This window comes from Oryctolagus cuniculus, chromosome 4, assembly GCF_051225735.1.
Source record: "Oryctolagus cuniculus isolate XC-2025 breed Fujian yellow rabbit chromosome 4, ASM5122573v1, whole genome shotgun sequence".
NCBI classification, from domain to species: domain Eukaryota; kingdom Metazoa; phylum Chordata; class Mammalia; order Lagomorpha; family Leporidae; genus Oryctolagus; species Oryctolagus cuniculus.
The window spans coordinates 169,588,493-169,614,247 of record NC_142870.1 but is presented as its reverse complement, the minus strand read 5'-3'; the positions used below and the strand labels follow the sequence as shown (position 1 = coordinate 169,614,247).

The following is a 25,755-nucleotide window of genomic DNA, read 5'->3' as shown; positions in this document are numbered from 1 at the left end:
AGAGCCGGGAGCGGACAGGACCTCTGCCGGTACCCAGAGGAGGAAGGGCCTAGCCGGGCCGGGTCCCTGCCAAAGTCCCCTCTCCCATCGCCGCACAGCTGGGAAGGCCAGCCACAGCCAGGAGCCTCCAGGGGAGCTCGGCCGCTGCCAAGCGCACCAGCCACAGGGGCTCGGGAACCCTGGCACGGGACGTCCGCTCACCAGGGCCCCCACGACTTACGGTCCCACTGACACCAAAGGGGAGTCTCTGGTGCAGCAGGGGGCGGGCCGAGGTACAATGGAAGCTGGGGCACAGGGGAAGCCAGCGATCTGAGTCGGGGGGGCGGAGGAGGGCTGGGGCGTGACCTGGTGGGAGGCTGTGTGGACACAGAGGCCTCCATCACTAAGAATAACACTGGCTCCTCCTTGGCCAAGCAGGCCCCTGGGGGCGAATCCAAGCAAACACAGAGGAGGCAGGCTCCTGCGCTAGGTTGGAGCCCTCAGAGGGAGAAGGCCACGTGGGAGGGGAGGGGACAGAGCAGAAGGATGTCTCTGCGTGTCCAGGGGTGGGGACAGCACGCTGGGGACCTGCAAGAGGCACAAGCGCGTGGGTGTCGGGCTCCAACGACCCCCAAGATGCGAAGACCCGAACGCTGTCTCGGGCCACCCCTGTCCGAGCCACTGTGGGGAAGTCCTGTCCCCCAGATGCTGTGCCCTCCTGCCTCCATGCCCCGGGGTCCCACCCGACAGGTGGCTTATCTGGAGGGGAACAGGCTGAAGGAAGCAAAAGCTCGGCTTCCGAGACGCCCCGTTCTCCTGGTTTTCTCCGGCTGATTTCCTCTTGCCCGGAAGAAGCGGGGCTGGCCTCGGCTCTTTCCCGTTGCTTCTTCACACTCTAAATCCCTCCACTCCAGGAGTCTTCCTCGCCCAGCCTCCTGGCCTTCTGGACACTGACACGCTGATGGCTCCGTGGTGGGGCCAGGGCCACGCACCCAGCCTCCCCGGCTCCTGCGCACCGGGCTGCCAGGGCCCACAGCCCCTCTTCTACAGAGTGGCCCTCCGTGGAGCCACGTGCCAGCAAGTGACTGGCAGCCGCTGGCAGGGGTTTCTCCTGAGGGCGCCCCCACGGGAAGCACCCGTACTCAAAGCCCTGTCGGGGCCCCTGCTGGGGCCTGGCCTACTCGACCCTGCAAGCCACCAGCAACCTGAGCCTCCTACGCCGACCTCAGCTTGCCTTGCACAAAGCCCTTCCTTCCCACCCACCCACCCTGCCCTGCGGGCCAGAATCCTGATGTGATCTGCTTTGTACCACTGCTACTGCCTGCCCAGACCCAGACAGGAGCTGCTGGAAGGGCCTCCTTGCCGCGCCCCTGCCCGCTCTCCGGTTTTGCACACAATGGCAGCTGCAGTGACCCTTGTCAGAGGCCAGTGGGGAAGGTGCATCTCGGCTCTACCCTGGCTGCCGAGGCCCCAGCTAGCTGGCCCTGTCCCCGGCCCACACTGGCCTCTCCCTAGCACCCCCCCTCCCTCCTTCCCCTTACCCGCTCCTCCACACGGCCTCCATGCTGTCCCACGGCCACTGGGAGTGCATTCTGCCTCCAGGGCACTGCTCACCGATTCCTTGTCAGGAACACTTTGGCCTGAGACCTGCGGCCCTGCCCAGGTCTCTGCAGCCTCATCCCCAGGACTCCTCACCCCTTCCCTGCTCTATTTTCCCCCATAGCTTCGATCGCCATTTGATCTCTTGTTTATGAGAGTATTTCAACAAGTTCATAGAAAAATAGAATTAAAAGTATGAGTCCATTTGGATGCCCAAAAAATTTTTTTTGTTGCAAAAACTTTCAAAACCATAGAAAATATATATTATAAAAAAAACTGTGCAGGGACTTCAAATTTTCTTTTTACACCATAATAAACTTAGGCTTTTTTAAATAAAAAAAAGTTACTTATTTACTTGAGACTAAAAGTGGAAGAGTAGAGAGGCCGAAGTAGGTCGCACAACTGTCATCTTTTCGGTAAGTTTTCTTGTTTAAAAAATAATAACACTGACATTCATGGGGGCAAGAACAGGTCATGGAAGACCGTCCTTCCAACCAGAGTGGTGACAAAGGCACATACTAGCACCAGGGAAGACGGGAAGATGGATGTGACCACAAGACGGGTGTGCCCACGAGGAGGACAGGTGTGACCACGAGGACAGGTGTGCAGACGGGAAGACGGGAGGATGAGAAGACGGGGTGAGCGCAGGGAAGGCAGGCTCACCCTGGTTCCACACGGGAAGAGCGGCGGGGCGTCCCTTTCACCTTATAAAGGGGGCTCCGAGGTATCGACAGCCCGGGCTGCTGGGAAAAGTAAGATGGAGGATCTGTGTGTCCTGAACACGGACAGGAAGTCCCTCTGGCGGCTGCGGACTAGCCAGTCTGCTCCAGGTCCAACAGGTCATCCACATATTCTACAACTTCTCCCTGTGAGAGACAACAGGACACCTGTTAGGTGGGCCACCGACGGCAACAGAGCTGACCGTTTGCAAGGGGCCACTGCCAGCCCCCACCTGGGCTGAGGCAGGTTGTGCCCACTGGCCTGGAGCCCGGAGCGCCCGACTTCTCCCTGTGGGGGGCCCTGGCGTCCTCTCCATGTGAACCCAGTGGCACGTGCTCTGTGGCCCACACAGGTGGCCTCTGTTGAGACGGTCAGCCCAGCCACTCTCTGTGACAAGTTGCCGAGTGTCCCCTCCTCTGGGTACCCCTCCCCACCCCTTCCTCTCCCTCCATAGTTCTCCCTGGGGAATGTAGGGGTTTTTTTGTGTTGATTTGAAGATTTTATTTAATTATTTGAGAAGCAGAGTTACAGACAGAGAAGGGGACAGAGAGATCTTCCATCTGCTAGTTCACTCCCCAAATGGCCACATCGCTGGACTGATCCAAAGCCAGGAGCCAGGAGCTTCTTCCAGGTCTCCTATGTGGGTGCAGGGGCCCAAGGACTTGGGCCATCTTCTGCTGCTTTCCCAGGCCATTAGCAGGGAGCTGGATTGGAAGAGGAGCAGCTGGGACTTGAACCGGCGCCCGTATAGGATGCTGGCACTGCAGGGGGAGGCTTACCCTACTGCACCACACCATGAGCCCCAGGGGAGCCCATTTTAACTGGTTCCTTTCTGCCTCAATCTCCAGACTGCAAAGTTTTCAAGGACCAGGGCCTGGGTTGATTTGTCTTGCTCAGAGCCCAATGAGTGTGTTAAAGGTAGGGAGACACCGTGATCACAAAGGATCAATGACTGGAGCCAGAGTTGTGGTGCAGCAGGTTAAGTAGCCACATGCAGCACTGGCATCCCATATGGGCACTAGTTCAAGTCCCAGCTGTTCCACATCCAACCCGGCTCCCCACTTATGCACCCAGGAAAGCAGCAGAAGATGGCTCAAGTACTTAGGCCCCTGCACCCACGTGGGGAGACCCGGATGAAGCTTCTGGTTTCTGGATTCCATCTGGTCCAGTCTTGGCCATTGCAACCATTTCGGGAGTGAACCAGCAGATGGAAGAACTCACTCTCTCTCTGTAACTCCATCTTTCAAATAAGTAAATAAATCTTTAAAGAAAAAAAAAAAGATCAATGATTGAGGAGTGGAGCATGCTGCTGCGGTGACTGACAGAGGCCTCCTGCAGGGACAGCGGGACGAGCTGCACCGCCACCTGGTGCAGCCCCAGTACCTCCCCATTTCCTCGCCTGCGTTCACTTCTCTCCTACAACCCATCAGAAACTCTGTCCCCAGCTGCCTCCTCTGGCACAAGAGGGGTCAGACCCAGCTCTCTTCTAGCTCTCAGAAGGGCAAAGCCTCAGAATTCCTTGTTTTGTTTTTGTTTTTTAAAGATTTGTTTATTTGAAAGGCAGAATTACAGAGAGGCAGAGAGAGAGGTCTTCTATCCACTGGTTCATTCCCCAGATGGCTGAAACAGCCAAAGCTGTGCCAATCCAAAGCTAGGAGCTTCTTCCTGGTCTCCCATGCAGGTGCACGGGTCCAGAGACTTGGGCCATCTTCCACTGCTTTCCCAGGCCTTAGCAGAGAGCTGGATCGGAAGTGGAGCAGGCAGGACTGGAACCAGCGCCCGTATGGGATGCCGGCACTGCAGACGGTGGCTTTACCCGCGACGCCACAGCGCTGGCCCTCAGAATTCTTAGAAAGCGCTTCCCACTTTGTTCCAAGCATATCCTTTGGCCACTCCTAGTGATAGCGTTTCTGTCGCGTGGCTGCCCCACCGTAAAATGACCACTCCACGACCAGTCACGGCTTATTACAAAGGAGTGGGCTGAGTGAGACGGATTAGAAAGGGCCAGCAACTCCAGAGAACGATAAATGCTTACAGCAAGCATGTAAGTTATTAAAAAAAAAAAAGATACTAATAGTCTGAGAAAAATTGAGATCAGGTATCTTCAGAGTGTTGAGCAAGTAAAAACTTGCTGTCTTGATAAAGCTAAAAAATTATGAGAGGAGCTGGCATGCAGAAGTGGGTTAATAAGCCTCTGCTTGCAACGCCATCATCGCTTACTGGAGCGCAGGTGTGAGCCCCAGCCACCCTGCTTCCAATGCAGCTAATGACCCGGGAAGGCGGCAGGAGATGGCCTGCGCCACGCGGGAGACCAGGGAGGCGTCCTGGCTCCTGGCTGCAGTGTGGCCCAGACCTGGCTGTTGGAGCCATTTGGGGTGGGAACCAGTGGATGGGAGATCTCATTCTCTCGGTCTTTCCTACTGTCATACGTCATTTTGCCTTTCAGATACATAATAATCTTCTTTTAAAAATCCCACCCCCTGCCAAAAAAAAAAGATGTTTGGTGGACACGTGTCATGGTGCAGCAAGTGGACTGGTATACTTGCACCCCCCTTCAGAGTGCCTGGGATCAACTCCTGCACTGCCTCCCGTTAATGCACACCTGGGAGGTGGCAGATGCTGGCTCAGGTACTTGGGTCCAGGCCACCCATATGGGGGACCCACATGGAGTTTTCCAGCCTCCTGGCTTCAGCCTGGCCCAGCCCTACCTGTTGGGGGTATTTGGGGAGTACACCAGAGGATGAAAGATATCTCTTTCTCTCTCTCTTCTCTCTCTCTCTTTGTCGCTCTGTCTATATAATAAATAGGTAAGAGGGCCGGCATCGCAGCACAGCAGGTTAAGTCTGTCTGTGACACCGGCACCCACACGAGCGCCGATTCAAGTCCCAGCTGCTCCACTTCTGATCCAGCTCTCTGCTATGGCCTGGGAAAGCAGCAGAAGATGGCCCAAGTGCTGGGGCCCCTGCACTCACGTGGGAGACCCGGATGGAGTTCCAGGCTCCTGGCCTCGGCCTGGCCCAGCCCTTGTTGAGGAGTGGGTGGAAAGATCTCTCTGTCACTGACTTTCAAATAAACAGAAAGGGGAGGCTGGAGGAGCAGGGCAGACTCCCAGTGCCCATCTCGCCATCAGGAAACGAGGCCTCTCGTGCGGTTTCCTAGACAGCCGTTCTCTCCCCGCCGCGTTCCGGCTTTCCTCAGAACACCTGCGTCAGTCTTCCTTGAGTTCCCTTCCATTCCTTATCCCGGGGGCCTTCCCGCGATCTTAGCCCGCGCGTGCTGTGCGTGCAGACTTGCCTCATCGTCATCCATTATGTGCTCCTTGGCGAAGTCATACAGCTCCTTCTGCAGGGTGGTCACGTTGAAGAACTGAACCGCTTCCTGTGCACACACAAGCAGAGGACAGCTTAGTGCCCCCCCTGCTGATGCTGATAAGATGCGAGGATGGGGTGTGTGTTGGGGGTGGGGCGGCAGTGGGCAGTCAGGGCACTGGATTTCCTTCTGGGGTGATGAGAATGTTCAGGACTATACAGTGGTCATGGTTATACAGCCGTAAGAATATACTAACAACCACCGAATTGTACGCTGAAAATGTTCAATGCAATGGTATATGAATTTTACCTCAATTAAAAAAAAAGGGGGGGGGGGCGGCACTATAGTGCAGCAGATTAAGCTGCTGTATGCAGCACCGGCATCCCACATGGGCACCAGTTCGAGTCCAGCTGCTCCACTTCCAATCCAGCTCCCTGCTAACATGCCCTGGAAAAGCAGCAGAGGATGGCCCAAGTGCTTGGGCCCCTGCACCCACGTGGGAGACTGGGAAGAGACTCCAGGCTCCCAGTCATTGTGGCCATTTGGGGAGTGAATCAGCACATGGAAGATTTCTCTCCTCTCTCTCTGTGTCTCCTTCTCTTTCTGTAACTCTGACATTCAAATAAATACACAAATCTTTAAAAAAAAAAAAAAAAAAGGAAAATCATGGCCAACACTGGGTGAATGAGAGAGTGTGCAATAGCTTGTGTGCATGACTGTGCTCAGGGGTCTTCAAAAGTCCAAAAATGCAAAGTTCATATTCAGAAAAGGATATGCATGGACTGCTGTGGGGAGCAACTGGGAGCAACTCGGACTAGACTGTTACTGGAATTAAGACTTATTCTATGCATCTGCTCTCCCACAATATGGCGCTGGGAGAGGAGGAAACAGCTTCTACACAGCTGCCTCCAGTTCAACCAATAAACAGCAGGACCTGCTCCTGACTGGAGGAAAGCAGCGTACTCGGCGTGTGGGTAGCAGAGTTGGGATTGGTGGAAGAGGACTATAAAGGAGGAGAGAGACAACATGCACCAGGAACATCTATCTGAAGGAACACCTGTGCAGCCCCCGAGAGAGCCGGCCGGCGGTGTGCCGCTCCCCCGCGGAAGTGGGGAAAGTGGCAGGGGGAACCGCCCTTCCACGGAGGTGGAAGGGACAGTAGCCAACCCGGGAAGAACCAGCAGCAAACCCAGGGAGGGCCGAGCAGACAAAAGAACAGCGCAGGGTCCTGTGTCGTTCCTCCGTGAAGACGGGGAGCGACAGACTGCAATTTATGTTGCACAAAAATAAACACCTTTCAATTTTACTTTCCATGAACTTTGTGAAGCACCCTTGTGTTATGACAACCTGGGACAGCATGCATAAAGTCCACTGGAAACACAGTGAAGACCATGTGATAACTTGGATAACAGTTTGGGTGTCCCCCATGGGTCATCTCCTGGGGGCTTAGTCCCCAAAGTCTGACGTCAATGGTTAGTAGATGAAGGGTGCAGACTGGCTCTGATGACAGGGTCTGGGGTGGGCCTAGCGAGAGCGCTTTAGGTCACAGGTGCACACCCTTGGAAGGTAGTTCCTTGCCGGCGCCGCGGCTCACTAGGCTAATCCTCCACCTTGCGGCGCTGGCACACCAGGTTCTAGTTCCGGTCGGGGTGCCAGATTCTGTCCTGGTTGCCCCTCTTCCAGGCCAGCTCTCTGCTGTGGCCAGGGAGTGCAGTGGAGGATGGCCCAAGTGCTTGGGCCCTGCACCTGCATGGGAGACCAGGATAAGTACCTGGCTCCTGCCATCGGATCAGCGCGGTGCACCAGCCATTGGAGGGTGAACCAACGGCAAAGGAAGACCTTTCTCTCTGTCTCTCTCTCTCACTGTCCACTCTGCCTGTCAAAAAAATAAATAAATAAAATAAAAATAAAAATAAAAAATAACCAAGTAGGTATATGGGTGTGACAAGGAAAAAGGTTCATAAATTGTCAGAAAGACAAAAGCAAGTTATAAAACAGTATGCAAAGTATGATGTCACTTTTGTAAAAATTAAGGAACACACCAGCATATGTGGGTAAATACATAAAGGTACTTCAGAAAGTTCATGGAGAATGATATTTAAAGTTTATTTTGGTGCAAAGAAATTTGAAATCCATCCAGTTTTTTTTTTCATAATATGCATTTCTATGAACTTTTCAAAGACCCCTCAGTATGCATGGATTTCAAAACATCCCTGCACCAGGGCCAGCCGTGTGGCACAGAGGGTTAAGCTACTGCATCCCATTTGACAGGCAGTTCCAGTCCAAATCCAGCTCCCTGCTAGTGTACCTGGGAAAGCAGGAGATGATGGCCAAGAGTTAGGGCCCTGCCACCCACATGAGAGACCTGCGTGGAGTTCCAGGCTCCTGGCTTTGACCTGGCCCTTGCAGCCATCTGGGGAGTGAACCAGTGCATGGAAGTGCCTCTCTCTCTGCCTCTCCTCTCTCTGTGTTACTCTGAATTTCAAATAAACAAACAAATCTTTTCAAAAAAAGGAGGGGGGGGGGGGGACAGAACAGGTTTTGGAGCTGGTAGCCAACCACTAGTGTAAGGAACAGGGTTGGGAGAAAAAAAATAACTTTTTAAATATTTATTTCTTTATTTGAAAGGAAGAGTTAGAGAGAGAGAGAGAGAGAGAGAGAGAGAGAGAGAGAGAGAGAGATCTTCTATCCACTGGTTCACTCCCCAAAAGCCAGGAGCTTCCTCTGGGTCTCCCACATGGGTGCAGGGGTCCAAACACCTGGGCCATCTTCCACCGCTTTCTCAAGTGTATCAGCAGAGAGCTGGATTGGAAGTGGAACAGCTGGGACTCAAACTGGTGCCCATGTGGGATGCCAGCACTGTAGGCCGCAGCTTTACCGACTACACCACAGTGCCAGCCCCTGAAAGAAAAAAATTTTTAAAACAATTTTTTTTAGATCAAAATAAATTTATCTTTGAATTCCAAGAACCACAAACTGTTTGAAGCCCTCTTGTATAGCTATCAAGCAGGAGAAAAGATAAAGAGAATGTGTGGGATTATGAATGCTGATTTTCTAAGTAAAATATTTCAATAATATTTAAAATGTATAGGATTTCCAGGGATTCAGAATCTAGAAAAGGCAGTAAAGGGACCAGCACTGTGGCACAGAGAGCTAAGCCACAGCTTGCAGTACCGGTTTCCCACATGGGTGCTGGTCCAAGTCCTACCTGAGCGCATGGTCCGCTTCCATTCCAGCTCCCTGCTAATGCACCTGGGAAACCAGGGTAAGATGACCCAAGCACTTGGGCACCCATGTGGGAGACCCTAATGGAGTTCCAGCTTCCTGGCTTCAGCCATGGCAGGCATTTGGAAAATGAACCCATGAATGGAAGATCTCTACCTCTCTCTGTCACCCAGCCTTTCAAATAAACAAACAGGCAAATAAATAAATGAATCTTAAAAAAAAAAAAAAAAAAAAAAAAGGTAGTAAAGTGTTTAAAGACAAAACTATAGAAAAATTCTCCTTCACTTCTGAAATAACACTTTCTCTCCTTATTTTTATCTATTTGAAAGGCAGGGCAAGAGACAAAGAGAGAGAATGAGAATCAGAGAGAGAGAGAGAGAGAGATCTTCCATTGGCTGGCTCGCTCTCCAAACAGACACAGCAGCCAGGGCTGGGCCAGGTCTAAACCAGGAGCCTGGGACTCAGTGTGGGAGGCAGGGAGCAGGACTTGGGCCACCCATCACCTGCTTCCCTCCCAGGGTGTGCATGAGCAGGAAGCTGGTGGCTGGAACTTGGGCCCAAGCAGTCCGGTCTGTGGGGTGTGGCTGTCTCAGCGGAGGCCAGATGCCCAGGCCAGCCCTCCCCCAGGTGGGAAGCCGTCTCCCGGCGGGCAGGGACTCACCGGCCTGGGCTGGAAGTGCTCGTCCGAGAGGCCCCACTTGTCCCTGTGGTACTGGTAATATACCAGGTTCTGCTGCATGACCTTGTCGTGCTGGTCGAAGAGCAGGTAGCTGACCGCACACGGGGCTGCGTTCTTCAGGTCGCTCACTGGGAGGGGATAGCACGGGGCAGGCAATCAGCGAAGCTGGTCCTGCAGGCCCCCCCGCCCCGGCCCACTTCTTGGAAGCCCAGCTTCCTAAAGCAAGGGGTCAAGGACACGCCTGTCCTCCCAGCCCCCTCCTCAGGAAAGCCTGTGCCAGACTCAGGGGCTCGGCCAGGTCACGGCCAGGTCACGGCCACACTCCTGCGGCAGCCCCCAGGCCGGTTTTGAGACAAGGAAGCCCCTGCTGGGCAGATGCTTTTCAGAAATGCCTAGGTAGCACCTCCGCTGTGGCGACCTGGGCTGGTCTCAGGCCCCTGGAGCCAGGCAGGGAAGAAGGTGGGGTCCCAAGGCCCAGCCAGCCTGGGGCTGAGGAGACTGGAGGATTTCTCAGCAAATGGGCTCCCCAGTGGGGGCCTGCCGTGCCCAGGGACCACCACTGTCAGATACAAGCGGGCTCCCCTACAACCCAACCAGACCTGGTAAACTCAAACGACAGGGGACGCTCGGGGCTGAAGACGCTCTGAAAAATCACCTGTGCCTGCCGCCTCCTGTGCCTCCTCACCCCAGCCTCCTAACTCTGCACTGCACCTTCAGCACAGGGATTCTGCAGGTCTCGGGGGTGGACTTGGGGGAGGTGGGGAAGGGGCAAAGGGAAGAGACACGAGGCAAGTCCCTGGGTACTGGCTCTGGCTCCTTGCACTCCAACTTCGGACCCGGGAACACTCCTTTGGCCAGAGCCCTGGTTGGCAGGTGTATGCAGAGCTGGGGCATGAATACATTGTGTCACCCAGCGGCTGCTTCCCAGTGACAGCTCTAAAACCAGGGCCCCCTCCTGGTCCCGCGGGAGGCCCACAAGAGCTGGAATGTGTTTAAACCAGAACACCTGCCCTGAGGGACTGCAGTGCAGGAAACCAGCAGAAAGAGTTGCAAACAGGGCAGGCTTTCAGGAGGTACATTTTACTCTTCCTGTTTACCTGTCACCCCAGGAAGCAAAGGTGCCCCGGGGGGGGGGGGGGGGGGGACGCAAAGCTGCAGGTGATTCTGAGTCTCTGCCAGTTTCTCACCCACAGAGGACCCGCAGGCTTCCAGAGCCCGGGTGTGGCAGGAACACTCCCGGACTCCAAGCTCAGGGTGGCCGCTCCCAACAGTAAAGCGTGACCCAGGCTGTCTAGGCTGGCTGGGAACCTGCCATCCAGGGCCCCGGCACGTCTTCACGAGGGCAGAACAGTGCCTGCCGCGTTTGTCCCTAGGAACCCTCCTGAATGACCCGGGGATGCGCAGCTCCCGAAAGGGGCCCTGGGCACCGTCAGTTACAGGGAGAGGAGGGCCAGGGACACGGGCGTGCAGTCCAGCTCCGAACCACTTCCTCTCCCCCTCGCCCCCCTCGGCCCGCTGAGAAGGTTCTGCCGGATAAAATTCCAATATCAGGTCAAGGGAGGACCTGAACCCCAGCAATCTGGGATGGGGAGAGGGAAGCCAGGACCCAGGAGACAAACCCTCACCCGGCATGGGTGTGCTCCGTGCGGCCCCCTACGCTCTCCACGTCTCTGAGCTCACTGAACCGTCACGGAGATCCTAGCATGGTAATATCCCTGCTCTGCAACCAGGGAAACTGAGGCACAGAGAAGTAACTGGTGACAATGCTGGAACTGCCCTCGAGCAGGGAGCCTGGCTCCAGCGCCTGTGCCGACTACCACCAGGCCACTTTTCTTTTTTTTTTTTTTTTTTTTGACAGGCAGAGTGGACAGTGAGAGAGAGAGACAGAGAGAAAGGTCTTCCTTTGCCGTTGGTTCACCCTCCAATGGCCGCCGCGGCCGGCGCGCTGCGGCCGGCGCACCGCGCTGATCCGATGGCAGGAGCCAGGAGCCAGGTGCTTTTCCTGGTCTCCCATGGGGTGCAGGGCCCAAGCACCTGGGCCATCCTCCACTGCACTCCCTGGCCACAGCAGAGGGCTGGCCTGGAAGAGGGGCAACCGGGACAGAATCCGGCGCCCCGACCGGGACTAGAACCCGGTGTGCCGGCGCCGCTAGGCGGAGGATTAGCCTATTGAGCCGCGGCGCCGGCCCAGGCCACTTTTCATGCAAAGCGTGGCCCCAGGGCTTCCAAAGTGACCTTGAACTCAACAGCCATAGGTATGGAACAATGCTCCCATTTCACAGGTGGGGAAGCTGAGTCTTCAAAGGATTAAGCACATCACCTACGATCTCAGGGCTTGCAGAAGACTACTTACGCTTGTAATAAGCAAACTGCAAATAATGATACATGGTGGCCACAAACTTCTCCACGGGGTAGCCGCCGATGACAGGGGTGAGGTTCTCTTCGCACTGTATTTTGCATTCCAGAACCTCTATATAATGATCTGGAAAACACACGCGTTTTCAGAGCCATTATTTTCTTTTTTATTTTTTTTTTTATTTTTATTTTTTTGGCAGGCAGAGTGGACAGTGAGAGAAAGAGACAGAGAGAAAGGTCTTCCTTTGCTGTTGGGTCACCCTCCAATGGCCGCTGCGGCTGGTGCGCTGCGGCCGGCGTACCGCGCTGATCCGAAGCCAGGAGCCAGGTGCTTTTCCTGGTCTCCCATGCGGGTGCAGGGCCCAAGCACTTGGGCCATCCTCCACTGCACTCCCGGGCCACAGCAGAGAGCTGGCCTGGAAGAGGGGCAACCGGGACAGAATCCGGCGCCCCGACTGGGACTAGAACCCGGCGTGCCGGCGCCGCAAGGCGGAGGATTAGCCTAGTGAGCCGCGGCGCCGGCCTCACAGTGCCTCTGTATAAAGAGGACTCACAGGAAGCTTCCCTCTGGCGTGTCTGAATGGAAGGAGGAGACGTGATGATGGCCGTGTGGCAGTCAGACTCTACACGGAGGTGTGAAGAAAACTCCAGAACACTTCACGCACACTCAACTGCACAGTCACTACCACCGCATAAAAAGGCCGGTCATGGTGGGGGCAGCCCCTTCTTCCGTCCACCACGCCTCCTCCTGTCCCTGGGCCTCCTCCTCTCCTGGCCGACTCATGATGGCTCTCTCTCTCTCTCTCTCTGTGCGGGGTGCCCACACTCACATGCAGGTGTGTGTTCGCTTTCTCTTTTAAATAAATCCTGCTCACACGCCTGCACCCTATGGATGTCTCTGCTTTGAATTCTTGTCTTGGTGGGGATAAGAACCTGGAATAAGGATGGAGATGCCCAGGCCCGTAGTGCTGGGGGTGGATCAGTGTGCCCAAACCACTTTGGGAAACTTGCCCTTGGCCATTTTCTGGAGCGACACTGCCCACTAACAGCACTGCAGGAACACCTGGGGTAACCTATGGGTGATGCTTTAGGTTTTCTTTCTTCATTCTTCTTTCTCATGTTTTTGAAACTTTATGATGAGCATACATTACTTTCCTGATCAGAAAGTTCCAAAATATCACGTAAAGGTTCACTGTTCTCTTCATTCTACCTGTTCAGTGTCGAGAATGCCCCATGATCAAAGTTAGCTTGGTTATACAGAGGCGCTCCTAGGCCCGTGATTTTACCAAAAGCCTGTGGGGTGTCTGGAAACCCCGACAACCTGGTCTGCAGGCCTGCGCGTGAACATTCTATCAGCTGTTTCGCCCACAGCCAATGCTGAGCGAAAGGCTTATCTATGTAGGCTTCAACTACTCTCAGCCAGACATTCAAGCCCAGAAGCTCCTCAGAGGCCACTCGACACCCAGAAGGCATGCAGACATAGAGCCAGCACCTACGGCAGACAGAGTCCCCGGGGCAGCTGTCCCTCGACCCCAGGACGCGGCCCACCACCAACCTGCTATGGAGAGGTAGAAGTCCTTGAAGTCCTTGATCTCCCTGGAGCCCTCGCAGGCCGCGAGGCACTCGTAGAAGGCCTTGAAGAAGTCGGGCAGGGCCAGCTCCATATCCGTGATAGACGTTCTCCAGTTCTCGCCATTGTACGCCCGCACCGCTCGGATGAATAGGCTCTGGAAAGCAAGGAGAAGCCAGTGGAGCCTGCTCCAGGCACAAACAGCAACGGCCGCATCCTCTCACCAGGAACCAGGACACCACGAAGTTCCGCCCGCCTCGGCTCTCCGGAAGCCGCACCAGCACGGGCGTTTTGTGCAGTGAACAAACTGCTTCCTGTGATGCCGGCATCCCATACAGGAGCACCAGTTTGCATCCTGGCTGCTAAGCTCCCGATCCAGCTCCCTGCTAACGCGCCAGGGAAAGGGGCAGAAGATGGCCCAGGTGTTTGGGCCCCTGCCACCCACATAGGAGACCAGGATGAAGCTCCTGGCTCCTGGCTTTGGCCTGGCCCAGCTCCGGCTGTTGTGGCCATCTAGGGAGTGAACCAGTGGATGGAGGATCTCTTTCTTTCTGAATCTCTCCCTCTCTCTAACTCTAGCTTTCAAAAAAAATAAATCCTTAAAAAAAAATAAAGATGCTACCTGGGATCCCCACATTCTATAGCAGAGTGGGTTCAAGTCCCAGCTCCACTCCCAACCCAATATCCTGCTGATGTGTGGGAGACGCACACTGATGCAGGGCTCCTGGCTTTGGCCTGACCCAGTTCCAGCTATTGCAGGCAACTGGGGAGCAAACCTGAGGGAACAACTCTCTCCATCTGTCTCTCTGTCTCCCTTTCCAATAAACAAAGAAACCTTTTTTAAAAAGAAGCCACATCAACCTTTAATTAAACATGAAGTCAATCAGTAACTTTCCTTAACTCTAGATTTCTCTACCCTTTTGAGTTTAATTGCAGAAGTAGCAAGTGCTTGGAAACAAAACCAAATTTGAATGAAGGGAAAACTTCGTGACAGAAATCAGAGTAAGGGACAGAGCAAAGGCTGGGTTGCCAAGGGGCAGGAGGGAACATCTTGGGGGTGATGCAAACAGGCTGCTTCATGTCAAAACTCACTGAGCTGCAGACTTAGAAATAAACAGATTGTAAGTAAATTACATGCATCTCAATAACCTTTTTTTTTTTTTTTTTGACAGGCAGAGTGGACAGTGAGAGAGAGAGACAGAGAGAAAGGTCTTCCTTTGCCGTTTGTTCACCCTCCAATGGCCGCCGTGGCCAGAGCATCGCGCTGATCCGAAGCCAGGAGCCAGGTGCTTCTCCTGGTCTCCAATGGGGTGCAGGGCCCAAGCACTTGGGCCATCCTCCACTGCACTCCCTGGCCACAGCAGAGAGCTGGCCTGGAAGAGGGGCAACCGGGACAGAATCCAGTGCCCCAACTGGGACTAGAACCCAGGTTGCTGGCGTCACAGGTGGAGGATTAGCCTAGTGAGCCGCCGCGCCGGCCAATAACCTGACTTAACAACTGAACCAAGGCAGTGAGTTTGAGGGCAGGCACCTGCTGCTCTGAAACCTGAAATGGGAGTGCCACGTGCCAGCATCAGTCAGTGGGAAGGGCGACCACGCGCCACGTGACGCATGCGCCGCAGGCTTCCCGCACGTGACACCTCCGCCGCAGGCTTCCCGCTCGCTGCTGACCTGACCACGTGAAGGAGAACTAACTAGGAGTGCGGGAGCAGCTCAGTCTGCACGTAAAGTGGAGCCCCTGGATACACGCAAAGCCTGCTGACTTGGGGAGGCCAGAAAGCGCCTGGAGACGAGCTAAGACTCCACGTGGACTTCCTTTCCAGCTGCTCCTGACCGGGGGTATCTGAGAGCCAGCCCTTGGATCTGGAGTTTTCCCCCAAGCTTCAGACCCCAGCTAGCAAGTGTAGCTCTCCTTTAAGCTCCCAGGCAGGGGCAGGTGTCTGGTCTACCAGTTAGGACGCCCACATCCCAAATCATAGTAAGGTTGATACCTGGCTCTGGCTGCCGACTGCAGCTTCCTGCTAACACAGACCCTGGGAGGCCACGGTGATGGCTCAAGGAATTGGGTTCCTGCCACTCAATCGAGACCTCAGCTGAGTTCCCAGCTTCTAGCTTTAGTCCTGGCTGGGTGCTAACATGAACCAGTGGACAAATGCTCTCTCAATTTGAAAGAATAAAATTTAAAATAAAAGCTCCCAGGGAGGCAGCGTGCCCTGGTAGAGGACTGAGGGTGCCTTTCCCAAGGCCTGGGTAAGTTGGTAACAGGGGCACCGAGACGGGAGCCAAGCAGAGGGCTCCCTGGGAGCACAGGAGGGCAGCCCGGCCACACCCAGGAGTTGAAAGCTATATATTCTCTTTATGGGAGAAGGGGAGAGGAGCAGGCAGCAGGCGACAGATGTCAACAACTTTTGGGAAAACACAAAGGCAAAATCAGCACAGGAGAGGGCTGGTCCGGGGGGGACGAGAGCTCCACGCCCCGTTGGCACCTGCAGGCTCTGGGGTCCATAGAGGGCTGGGGCTGGGCATGGGCGGATGGCAGGGCCGCAAGCCCGATCAGAGCCGTAGCAGCCTGCCTGCTGCCCGAGGGATCATGCCTCCCGAAGCCACTCCGCCCTGAGACAGGTGGTGGGCTCCAGACTCCCAGGAGTCGGGGACCAGGCAGAGTGGAGGCGGAGGTGGAGAGAAAGCAGGGCTGAAGACCCGGAAGCAGGGGCAGTGCTCTGAGTCATGGGAGAGCCCCCGCCCCTCCGGCTAGACGGCTCTCAGACAGCAGGAGACAGGCCTGGATGCCCCAGCAGGCCTGCGGGCAATTAAGATGTTGCTTGGGATGCCCACCTCCCATACCCAAGTGCCTGGGTTCAAGTCCTGGCTCTGCCTGCTGATCCCAGCTTCCTAATGGACACCCTGGAAGGCTGCAGGTGATAATTCAAATGGTTGGGTCCCTGCCAGCCATATGGGAGACCCAGATTGAGGTTCCAGGTCCAGACTTCAGCCTGGCCCTGTCCCAGTTGTAGCAGGTATTTGGAGAATGAATCAGTGATGGGAGCTCTCTCATTCTTTCCCTCTCTCTCTCTTACACATACAAACACACTATCTGTCTCAATCTCCGTCTTTTCCTCTGAAATAAATAAAATTCTTTTTAAAGGAATGGATGGGGGGCTGGCACTGTGGCACAGAGTTAAGCTGCGGGCTGAGACACCAGCATCCTGTATGGGTGAGACTGAGTCCCGGCTGCTCCACTTCTGATCTAGTCCCTGTTAATGTGTCTGGGAAAGCAGCAGAAAATGACCGAACCGCTTGTGCCCCTGGGAGACCCAAATGGAGTCCTGGCTTTGGCCTGGCTCCCCTGAGCCACTGAGGCCATCTGGGGAGTGAATCAGCAGATGAAGATTTCTCACTCTGTATCACTCTATCTTTCAAATAAATAAATCTTTTTGCAAAAAAAAAAAAAAAAAAAAAAAAAGGATAGGGCCAGCTTTGCGGCACAACAGGTTAAACCACTGCCTGTGATGCCAGCAGCCTACATGAGCCCCGGTTTGAGTCCGGATGACTCACTTCTTTTTTCTTTTTTCTTTTTTTTTTTTAATTTTTTTTTTTTTATTTTTTGACAGGCAGAGTGGACAGTGAGAGAGAGAGAGACAGAGAGAAAAGTCTTCCTTTGCCGTTGGTTCACCCTCCAATGGCCGCCGCGGCCGGCGCGCTGCGGCCGGCGCACCGCGCTGATCTGATGGCAGGAGCCAGGAGCCAGGTGCTTTTCCTGGTCTCCCATGGGGTGCAGGGCCCAAGCACCTGGGCCATCCTCCACTGCACTCCCTGGCCACAGCAGAGAGCTGGCCTGGAAGAGGGGCAACCGGGACAGAATCCGGCGCCCCAACCGGGACTAGAACCCGGTGTGCCGGCGCCGCTAAGCGGAGGATTAGCCTAGTGAGCCAAGGCGCCGGCCGGATGACTCACTTCTAATCCAGCTCCCTGCTCATGTGCCTGGGAAGTGCTCGGGCCACTGCCACCACATGGGAGACCTGGATAGAGTACGTGGCTCCTGGTTTCAGCCTCAATCTCTCTCTCTCTCTCTCTCTCTCTCTCTCCCCCCCCCCTTTACTTTGTCTCTCCCTCTCTGTAACTCTGCCTTTCAAATAAATAAAAATAAATCTTCTAAACAACAAACAATGGCCAGTGCCACGGCTCACTTGGCTAATCCTCCGCCTGCGGCGCCGGCACCCCGGGTTCTAGTCCCGGTCAGGGCGCCGGATTCTATCCCGGTTGCTTCTCTTCCAGTCCAGCTCTCTGCTGTGGCCCAGGAAGGCAGTGGAGGATGGCCCAAGTCCTTGGGCCCTGCACTCGCATGGGAGACCAGGAGAAGCACCTGGCTCCTGCCTTCGGATCAGCGCAGCGCGATGGCTGTAGCGACCATTTTGGGGGGGGTGAACCAACGGAAGGGAAACCTTTCTCTCTGTCTCTCTCTCTCTGTCTAACTCTGCCTCTCAAAAAATGATAATAAAAGAAAATAAATCTTCTAAAAACAAACAAAACAATGGATATTTATGCTTCTAGTCCTTGCGTTCCTAGTGATTGCTGGATGATTTCCAAGACATGTCTTTACCACCTTAAAACTGAATGATCAAAGAACCATGTTTCTAAAATGTAGCATTTAAATGAAAGGTGACTTTAAAATCATAGAATGCAAAAAGTCCTTCTCAAATTACAACTCATTCAGCACGAATGAACTCCGGTAAAAACTCATGCTTAAGTAGCAACTTTGTGCAAAGATCAATCATTTCTCCTGTGGTAATTCTAAGTATCACCCCACATCCCTACTGTTCATCACGCCAGGCCTCTGAAGCAAGTCTGCGCACTGCCCACCACGTGCAAACCTAAACACACCTCGTAAGACTTGGTTTCCAGGTCTCTGATGTGGTCCTCTGCCCCGGGCAAGCTCTTGTAATATGCCATGTTCCTCTTCATCATCTCGTCATCCGGGTGCTTCAGGAGAAACGTGTGAGCGGCCGCGATGGCTTTCGGGAGATTATTTGCCTGAGAACAAAGAAGAAACATAACAGCTACTCACAGGTGCCGACAATACAACAGGAGTGTCTGCTCCATCTTTGAGGACCTCTGCGGCCCTACGTGGTATTTTCAGCTAGAGGGTCGGTGACTGCCTGTCGAGACCTGGCCCAGCCTCTCGGCAGAAGCATTTACTCCCCAAAGGTGACCATTACGGTGGCCTCCCACTCTCCCCGCAACCCTGCGCCTGGTCCCTCTGCCTCCACCCAGTCACGCCCCAGGAGGCTGGCTTGTGTGACCTTGAACTTGCCCTCCAGCTTCCAAAGGGACCCATGAAGAGATGCAATGAGGCTGAAGGAAGGGAGAGAAAAAGGCTGGGATATTTCACCTCCTGGCTCCCTCCCCTGGGCGCCACCTGGGGCTGTTATGACCCTCCCACGGAGGCCACAGATCCCTACAGGTGGTATTCTCCGTGTAGTCTCTCTGGGTCGAGGTTCCAGTTGGCGCTCTCTCCCCTGTCCCTTTGGCTAGGGGACGGTCATACCCCACGATCACTAGCCCTGTGGTGCTACACTGTCCCTACACACTGCACACATCTTTCCAAAACAACCGTCTTAGAGGAGCTGCCCCTGTGGTGCAGCAGGTTAAGCCACAACGTGTGATGCCAGCATCCTACCTCTGAGCACTGATTTGAGTCCCAGCTGCTCCGCTTTTGGTCCAGCTCCCTGCCAACACACCTGGGAAAGCAGCAGCAGATGACCCAAGCTCCTGGGCCCCTGCCACCCACACGAGAGACTGGTATAGAGTTTCCGGCTCCTGGTTTTAGCCTGGCCCAGTCCTGCCCGGCTGTTTCGAGCATTTGTGGAGTGAATCAGCAGATGAAAAATAAATATCTCTCTTTCTCTCTGTGTGTCACTCTTTCAAATAAATAAATCTCAAATCGCCCCATATGACGGTACCACATCTTTTTTTTTTTTTTTTTTTTTTTTTTTTTCTGACAGGCAGAGTTAGACAGTGAGAGAGAGACAGAGAGAAAGGTCTTCCTTCCGTTGGTTCACCCCACAAATGGCCACTAAGGCCAGCGCACTGCACCGATCCAAAGCCAGGAGCCAGGTGCTTCTCCTGGTCTCCCATGGGGTGCAGGGACCAAGCACTTGGGCCATCCTCCACTGCCTTCCCGGGCCACAGCAGAGAGCTGGACTGGAAGAGAAGCAACCGGGACAGAATCCGGTGCCCTGACCGGGACTAGAACCCGGGGTGCCAGTGCCACAGGCGGAGGATTAGCCAAGTGAGCCACAGCACCGGCTGGTACCACATCTTTTATGATAAAACCTTCACAAGTATATTGTTTTCCCAAATCTCTCACAGACCCTTCGCCTGTATTTATTTTTAATTTTTCAACTTATTTATACTCACTTTTATTTGAAAGGCAGAGAGATAGAGATCTTCCATCCACTGGCTCACTCCCCAAGTGCACACAACAGCTGGGGTGGCGCCAGGCCACATCCGGAAGCCTGGAACTCAATCTAGGTCTCCCTTACGGGCGGCAAGGAACCAAGCACTGGGACCGTCACCTGCTGCCTCCATTAGCAGGAAGCTGGATCAGAAACGGAGCCAGGACTCGAAGCCCAGGACTCTGATACGTGATGCAGGGGTCTCAAGTGGGGACCAACCTGTGGGCTTGCATTCCGCACAACCTCACTACCTCCTCGCTCATTCTTCCTTTCAGCAGACTTTGCCCAGTCTCCCATGTGCGGGCACCGTTTCTGGGAACTGAGTCTGTAAGTTCTGCCTGTCTCTCAGCGACCTCAGTCAAGAGCTGCTCTCTCCTGCCTCTCCTGTGTTCCGTGTTCCCACACTTTACACTGCCCTGCACTTTGGGCTTATGTGTTTGGGGGTACCTCCCCATCAGACTATGGTCCTTGGAGGACCCAACTGTGTGCCACAGATCCATCCCTGGCACCTGGACCAGGCAGGCATGGTAACAATTGCCTCGTCTGGTCAGAATGCCAACTTTACCCTATGACAAAAGCCCCTCGCTCTTGGGAGACCATGGCAGATTTGAGGAGGAGGAGGCAATTGGGGAGGGGGTTACAGGAAGCTGATGACCTGGAAGAAGGGGAGGGAGACAGAAGACATCTCTCCCCGGCTATAAAGTTTCCCCTGGGGCCTGTAGGAGCAGCAGGCCCAGGAACCCCAGAGGTTCAGGACTCACTCCATGGCTGGCAGTGCCCAAGAGGGCAGGAGCGCTCCGGGAGAGCAGGTCTGCTCTGTCAGGCAGTGAGGGACGTGGATGCCTCCCTGTGAGGCCACACAACCAGCGGCCAGGGGGCTCCTACATGGTGGATTCACAGCACAACCTGGTAGGGGAAGGGCTGGCCCTGCACAGAGTCCTGCAGCCAATGCAGAGGGGCACTGGGAGGCCAGGATTAGGAAGTTAGGTTTGGAGAGAGAAAAAGATACGAGGGCTGGTGCTGTGGTCCGGCAAGCTAAGCAGCATCCCATATTGGAGCGCCAGTTCAAGTCCCGGCTGTTCCACTTCCAATCCAGCTCCCTGCTGATGTATCTGGGAAGGCCGTGGGCGATGGCCCAAGTACTTGTGCCCCTGCCACACATGTGAGACCTGGATGAAGCTCCTGGCTCTGGCCTGGCTCAGCCCTGGCTGTTGCAGCCATTTGGGGAGTGAACTAGTGGATGGAAGCACCCTCTCTATATATACATATATATATATGACTTTATATATGTATGATTTTATACATATATATGACTTTCAAATAAATAAATCTTTAAAAAAAGATATTTAGGGGCCGGTGCCATGGCTCACTTGGTTAATCCTCTGCCTGTGGTGCAGGCATCCCATATGGGTGCCGGGTTCTAGTCCCGGTTGCTGCTCTTCCAGTCCAGCTCTCTGCTGTTGGCCCAGGAGGGCAGTGGAGGATGGCCCAAGTGCTTGGGCCCTGCACCCGCATGGGAGACCAGGAAGAAGCACCTGGCTCCTGGCTTTGGATCGGCACAGCGCCAGCTGTAGCGGCTACTTGGGGAGTGAACCAACGGAAGAAGACCTCTCTCTCTTTCTTACTAACTCTACCTGTCAAATAAATAAATGAAAATAAAAAATAAAAAATTAAAAAAAAGATATCTGAGAATCATCAGGTAGGCAGTGCGTATCTGACCGAACTGCCCAGAACTGCAGCCAAGGCATTTGGAGCTGATGGCCAAGTTGGAAAACGGGTGGGTGGCAGTGAAGGCAGATTCCCAGATGTCAGTGCTGATATTTCGGGAATGCCAGCGCATGGCTCAGAGCGCGGCTGGCTACGACAGAGCCTACGGAAAGCCTCACCCCCACCCTTGGCCGGAAAGAGGCCAGTCTGGCTGGTATAAGGAAGGGAGGGGGAGGAATGTGGCCTTCTAAGGGCATCTGCCCATGAAGGAGAGAACAAGAGAACCAGAGTTCTCAGCAGGGCACCCAGAAAGAGGGCCACAGTTGGGGGGGGGGGGTTCTTTTCTTTTTTAAGATATATTGATCTGGAAGGCAGAGTTGTATAGAGAGACACAGGTTCAGGGACACCAGAGTCCCCGCCCATCGAGGGGTGGGGTGAGGGTGCCTGGGGACCAGCTCCGTCCAGCTCACAGCATCCTCTCGGGCACCAGGTTCACTTTCTGTGTGGCCCTGGAGGTAGTGAGTGTTTCGTGTAGATGGAGAGAACCCACAGCTAACTACTGGGATCTAAACTCAGCGGGTGGCCCCTGGTGGGCAGGAGGCCTCCACTCCAGGGGTCATGGTACTTTTCCACAAGGTCACTCGTCCAAACCCCACCCTCCCCACTCATCTGGCAGGCGGGACCCCACTCCTATTCCAGTGTTCACTGAAACACAGAAGTGCAGAGGACAGCAGACGGACAGCCCCGGCTCAGGCGCCTGTCACCATCCGTGTCTCCCTCCCTACCCATCAACAGCGTTCAGAAAAGCAAACATCACCGAGGGAAAAAAAGTCACACCTATCTCTACCAAAAATCACTTTTTCAGTGGCTGAAACAATTGAGTGAACATTCAGTTTTATAAAAAAAAAAATTTTTTTTTTTTTGCTGCGACCTGAAAGCACTAAGACAGATGGTATTTTCCTGCCTATTTTCTAGTAAGTGACTGGCCAAGTCTACAGGTTTTGGAAAGCGGCTGTGAAGCCCTAGCTAACCCCCTGAGGCCACTCCAATACAGAAACCACAGCCTAATGGCCACGTTGAGTGAAAGGCTCTCTGGCCTCCTTCCTGCGTCTCTTATTCAAGTTTATATGGACTCCTGCATTGAAGAAATCAGAGCGTCTAGCATCCTCCAGGTCTAAAAACAGAAAGTCTCCCCCTTGATCTTGTGACTAAAATTTCATTCACACTGTTATTTGCCAAAAGCGCCACAAAAAAAGGAATCAGCAGAGTCATTTTTAGCTTCGAAAACACTGCTTTTAGGAGCCAACTGTCATTTTCAACATTTTGGAATTTCATTAATCTCATCCCCCCAGGTTCTATTTTAAAAGTAGGGGTTTTTTTTTTTTTTTTTATTGCCAGGACAAACATTCGCAAAATTGACCCTTTATATAAAACTGTGACTAAGTTTAGCAATACCCCGGCTTTTCTCCTTTTGAGGTTCTGCGCTTTCTTGGTCACGTGAATGTGATGCACACGTGGCTCTGCTCGGCCAGAAATAGGCAACAAGGACAAAGACTCCACCAGAGCTTCTGCCTCCCGGGGGGCGGCGCCGGGGCACAGCCCCCACACCAGCGGCTGCGCGCGGGAAAGCAGGCGGGAGACCGGGCGGAGCCGCTGGCCGCTGGGCCCAGCTGGGGGGTGACCCGGCCGCACGGTCCCGGTCACTCCGTGAGTCCAGCCGTGCAGCCGGTAACACACTTGCAATACAGTCCTCCAAAAACCCGTCTAACCAGAGAGAAGCAGCAGGCGGGCTTCTAGAATGTTCTCCGAGCGCCAAGGTACCCGGGGAACGGGGCCCGTCCTCCACACGCGTGGGTCCCCAGCGCCAGGGCTCAGAGGCGGGGGACCGCACTAGCACCCCTAAACCCTAGACGAGAGAGAAACGGCGCCGCCCGCGGGCACAAGGGCCTCTCCACGCCGAGCCCCTGCCCTGCCCTCCGGCCCGTCCCCTCCTCATTGCGCCTGCCGGGTTCCTCAGCCCTCCGGCGCCTTATCACCGCCAGCCCCCACCCGACTACAGACAAGGCGGTGTGGACGGAAAAAAACCAGGTTGCGCCCGGGGGTCACGGGCTACCTCCCTCAGGCCCCGCGCTGACCGCCCAACGCCGGGCCGCGTTCGCCGCGCGCATGCTCCGCGCGAGAGCGGAAGCGGGAGGGGCGGGACTGAGAGGCGACTTCCGGAAGGGCTGGGAGAGAGGCGGGTCCAGAGAGGGCGAGGGGTGGTGCCCCAGGTCTGAGAGGGGCGTGCCCTGGGCTGGGGGCGTGGCCTCCCGGGCGAGGGGCGGGGCCGGGCGCACTTGCCTTGAAGTAGGCGAACTGCAGGAACTTGTAGGGTTCGCGGCGCTGGAAGTCGGCCAGCACCTCGCGGCTGGGCTGCGACTGGCGGAAGGCCGGCAGGCCCTGCTTGCAGCGCTTGAGGCAGTGCGCGCGCCGCAGCAGGCCCCCGAAGAGCCGCAGCTCGGGGTAGCGCGCCAGCCCCGCGGCGGGCTCGCGCGGCGCCGCCCCGCTGCAGTTGCGGTGGCAGAAGGCCTCGCTGTCGCGCAGCAGGCGGTGCAGCCGCAGGCTGATCTCCAGGTAGCCCGCGCTCTCGGCCCAGTGCTCGCCGCTGTACTGGTCCAGCGCGTGCCGGTAGGCCGACTCGAGCGGCATCAGCTCGTCCCGCGGGAAGCTGCGGAAGCTGTAGCGCTCGTACTGCGCGCGCCCCGGGCGCAGCGCGCAGCCCGCGCACAGCACCGCCAGCAAGGCGGCGGCCGCCCGGCGCGCCGGCCCCATCGCTGCGCCGGAAAGAGAGGACAGAGCCACGGGCGGCGGAGGCGGGACGCCTGGCCCCGGCCCGCCCCGTCCGGCCGCGCCGCGCCTCGCCGCCCCGCCCAGCCGCGGGCGCGCACGGGGTCCTAGGAGAGGGCGCCCCCGGCTCGGGACCAGAACCTGGGGTGCCGGCGCCGTGGGCGGAGGATTAGCCCAGTGAGCCGCGGCGCTGGCCGCTCTTTGGTTTTTACCCAAATGAGTGAAGCCATGCACAAGAAAGCTTCAGAGGAATGTTTATTGAAACTTTGTCATTGCCAAAACTTGGAAGCAATGGAGGTATCCTTCCAACTAGTTGAGATCCTTGAAAAGGCAAAACTAGGGAGATGGTAAAAGGATTAGTGGTTGCTGAAGGTTTTGAATGGAGAAGAAAGCGTTCTGTACGCTTCTCTAAGCGTGGACATGGGGCATACACTTGTCCACCCAGAGAAGGGGGCTGGCATTCAGTGCAGTGGTTAAGTCATAACAGACTGCCTCCATTGGAGTTCTGGCTCCACTTCCCAAGTCCAGCTTCCTGCTAAACTGCACCCTGGGAGGCAGCAGGTGATGGCTGCAGTGGTGGGGCCCCTGCCACCCTTGTGGGGCACTCGGGTGAGTTCTTGAAGGTATCTGCTGAAGAAGTAACCCCTGTTCCTGGTGAGGGTGGAGGTAGCAGAGGTAGCGTGGACTGGAAGGGAGAGTAATCTCTTGTCTTTAGTTCTTAGCTGTCTTTGTTGTTTGAACATGGGCATGATTTTAGTCTAAGGGTTAGGAGTTAGATAAAGTCCAAGCAGTGGCCTGGACCACACTGTAAGGAAAAATTTCAAAATTAGCTCCTTGGCATGCAATCGTGAGTTCTCTATGTCAGGTTGTCAGCTAGAAGCTGTGCCACTGATGGGGTTTTGCCAACTGGGGAGGCTGCGCCTGGTGGGAAATGTTCAGTTGCGAACCTAAAACTGCTCTAAATGATAGAAGTCTACTTATAGAAGCCTAAAGGCCAGTTATTTTAGAAAAGATTCCTCAGAGGGAAGGCATAGGGGTGCAGCGGGTAAAGCCACTGCCTGTGATGCCGACATCCCTGACGGGCACCTGTTTATGTCCCGGCTGCTGCACTTCCGATCCAGCTCCCTACTAATGTGCCTGGGAAAGCAGCGGGCAATCCTGGACTCCTGCTGATCCAGCCCTAGCCTTTGCAGCCATCTGGGGAATGAAGCAACAGACAGATCTCTCTCTCTCTTTCTGTCTCTCTCCCTGTCTTCTCTCTAACTCTGACTTTCAAAATAAATGAGTCAATCAGTCTTGGGAAGAAGGAAGGAAAGAGAAAGACAAGATTC

At 55.1% G+C, this 25,755-nt stretch overlaps 1 protein-coding gene across 3 annotated transcripts; it reads right to left on the bottom strand.

Annotated features, from left to right (window-relative positions):
* Positions 1–1,782: 1,782 nt before the first annotated feature.
* Positions 1,783–24,415, bottom strand: CRTAP (cartilage associated protein). Of its 3 annotated transcripts, XM_089331253.1 has the most exons (8): positions 23,712–23,761; positions 19,114–19,174; positions 18,318–18,467; positions 13,422–13,593; positions 11,865–11,993; positions 9,494–9,639; positions 5,589–5,676; positions 1,783–2,440 (listed from the first exon to the last, which is right to left on the bottom strand). In XM_089331253.1, the coding sequence occupies exons 3-8, from the start codon at positions 18,399–18,401 to the stop codon at positions 2,391–2,393; spliced, it is 669 nt and encodes a 222-aa protein (XP_089187379.1). In that variant the 5' UTR covers positions 18,402–18,467; positions 19,114–19,174; positions 23,712–23,761; the 3' UTR covers positions 1,783–2,390. The 3 variants fall into 3 exon arrangements, with proteins under 3 accessions (XP_089187379.1, XP_051674503.1, XP_089187377.1); XM_051818543.3 differs by lacking the exons at positions 19,114–19,174; positions 23,712–23,761 and adding an exon at positions 23,939–24,415; XM_089331251.1 differs by lacking the exon at positions 23,712–23,761 and having other exon boundaries at positions 19,114–19,383.
* Between the last annotated feature and the right edge of the window lie 1,340 nt (positions 24,416–25,755).

Coding starts and splice junctions, on each gene's coding strand:
- CRTAP (XM_051818543.3), bottom strand. CDS start 24,409: ATGGGGCCGGCGCGCCGGGCGGCCGCCGCCTTGCTGGCGGTGCTGTGC. Junction 18,468..23,938: donor TGCAGTTCGCCTACTTCAAG/GCAAGTGCGCCC, acceptor CTTTGTTCTCAG/GCAAATAATCTCCCGAAAGC. Junction 11,994..13,421: donor CTTCTACCTCTCCATAGCAG/GTTGGTGGTGGG, acceptor TGTGTTTTCCAG/ATCATTATATAGAGGTTCTG.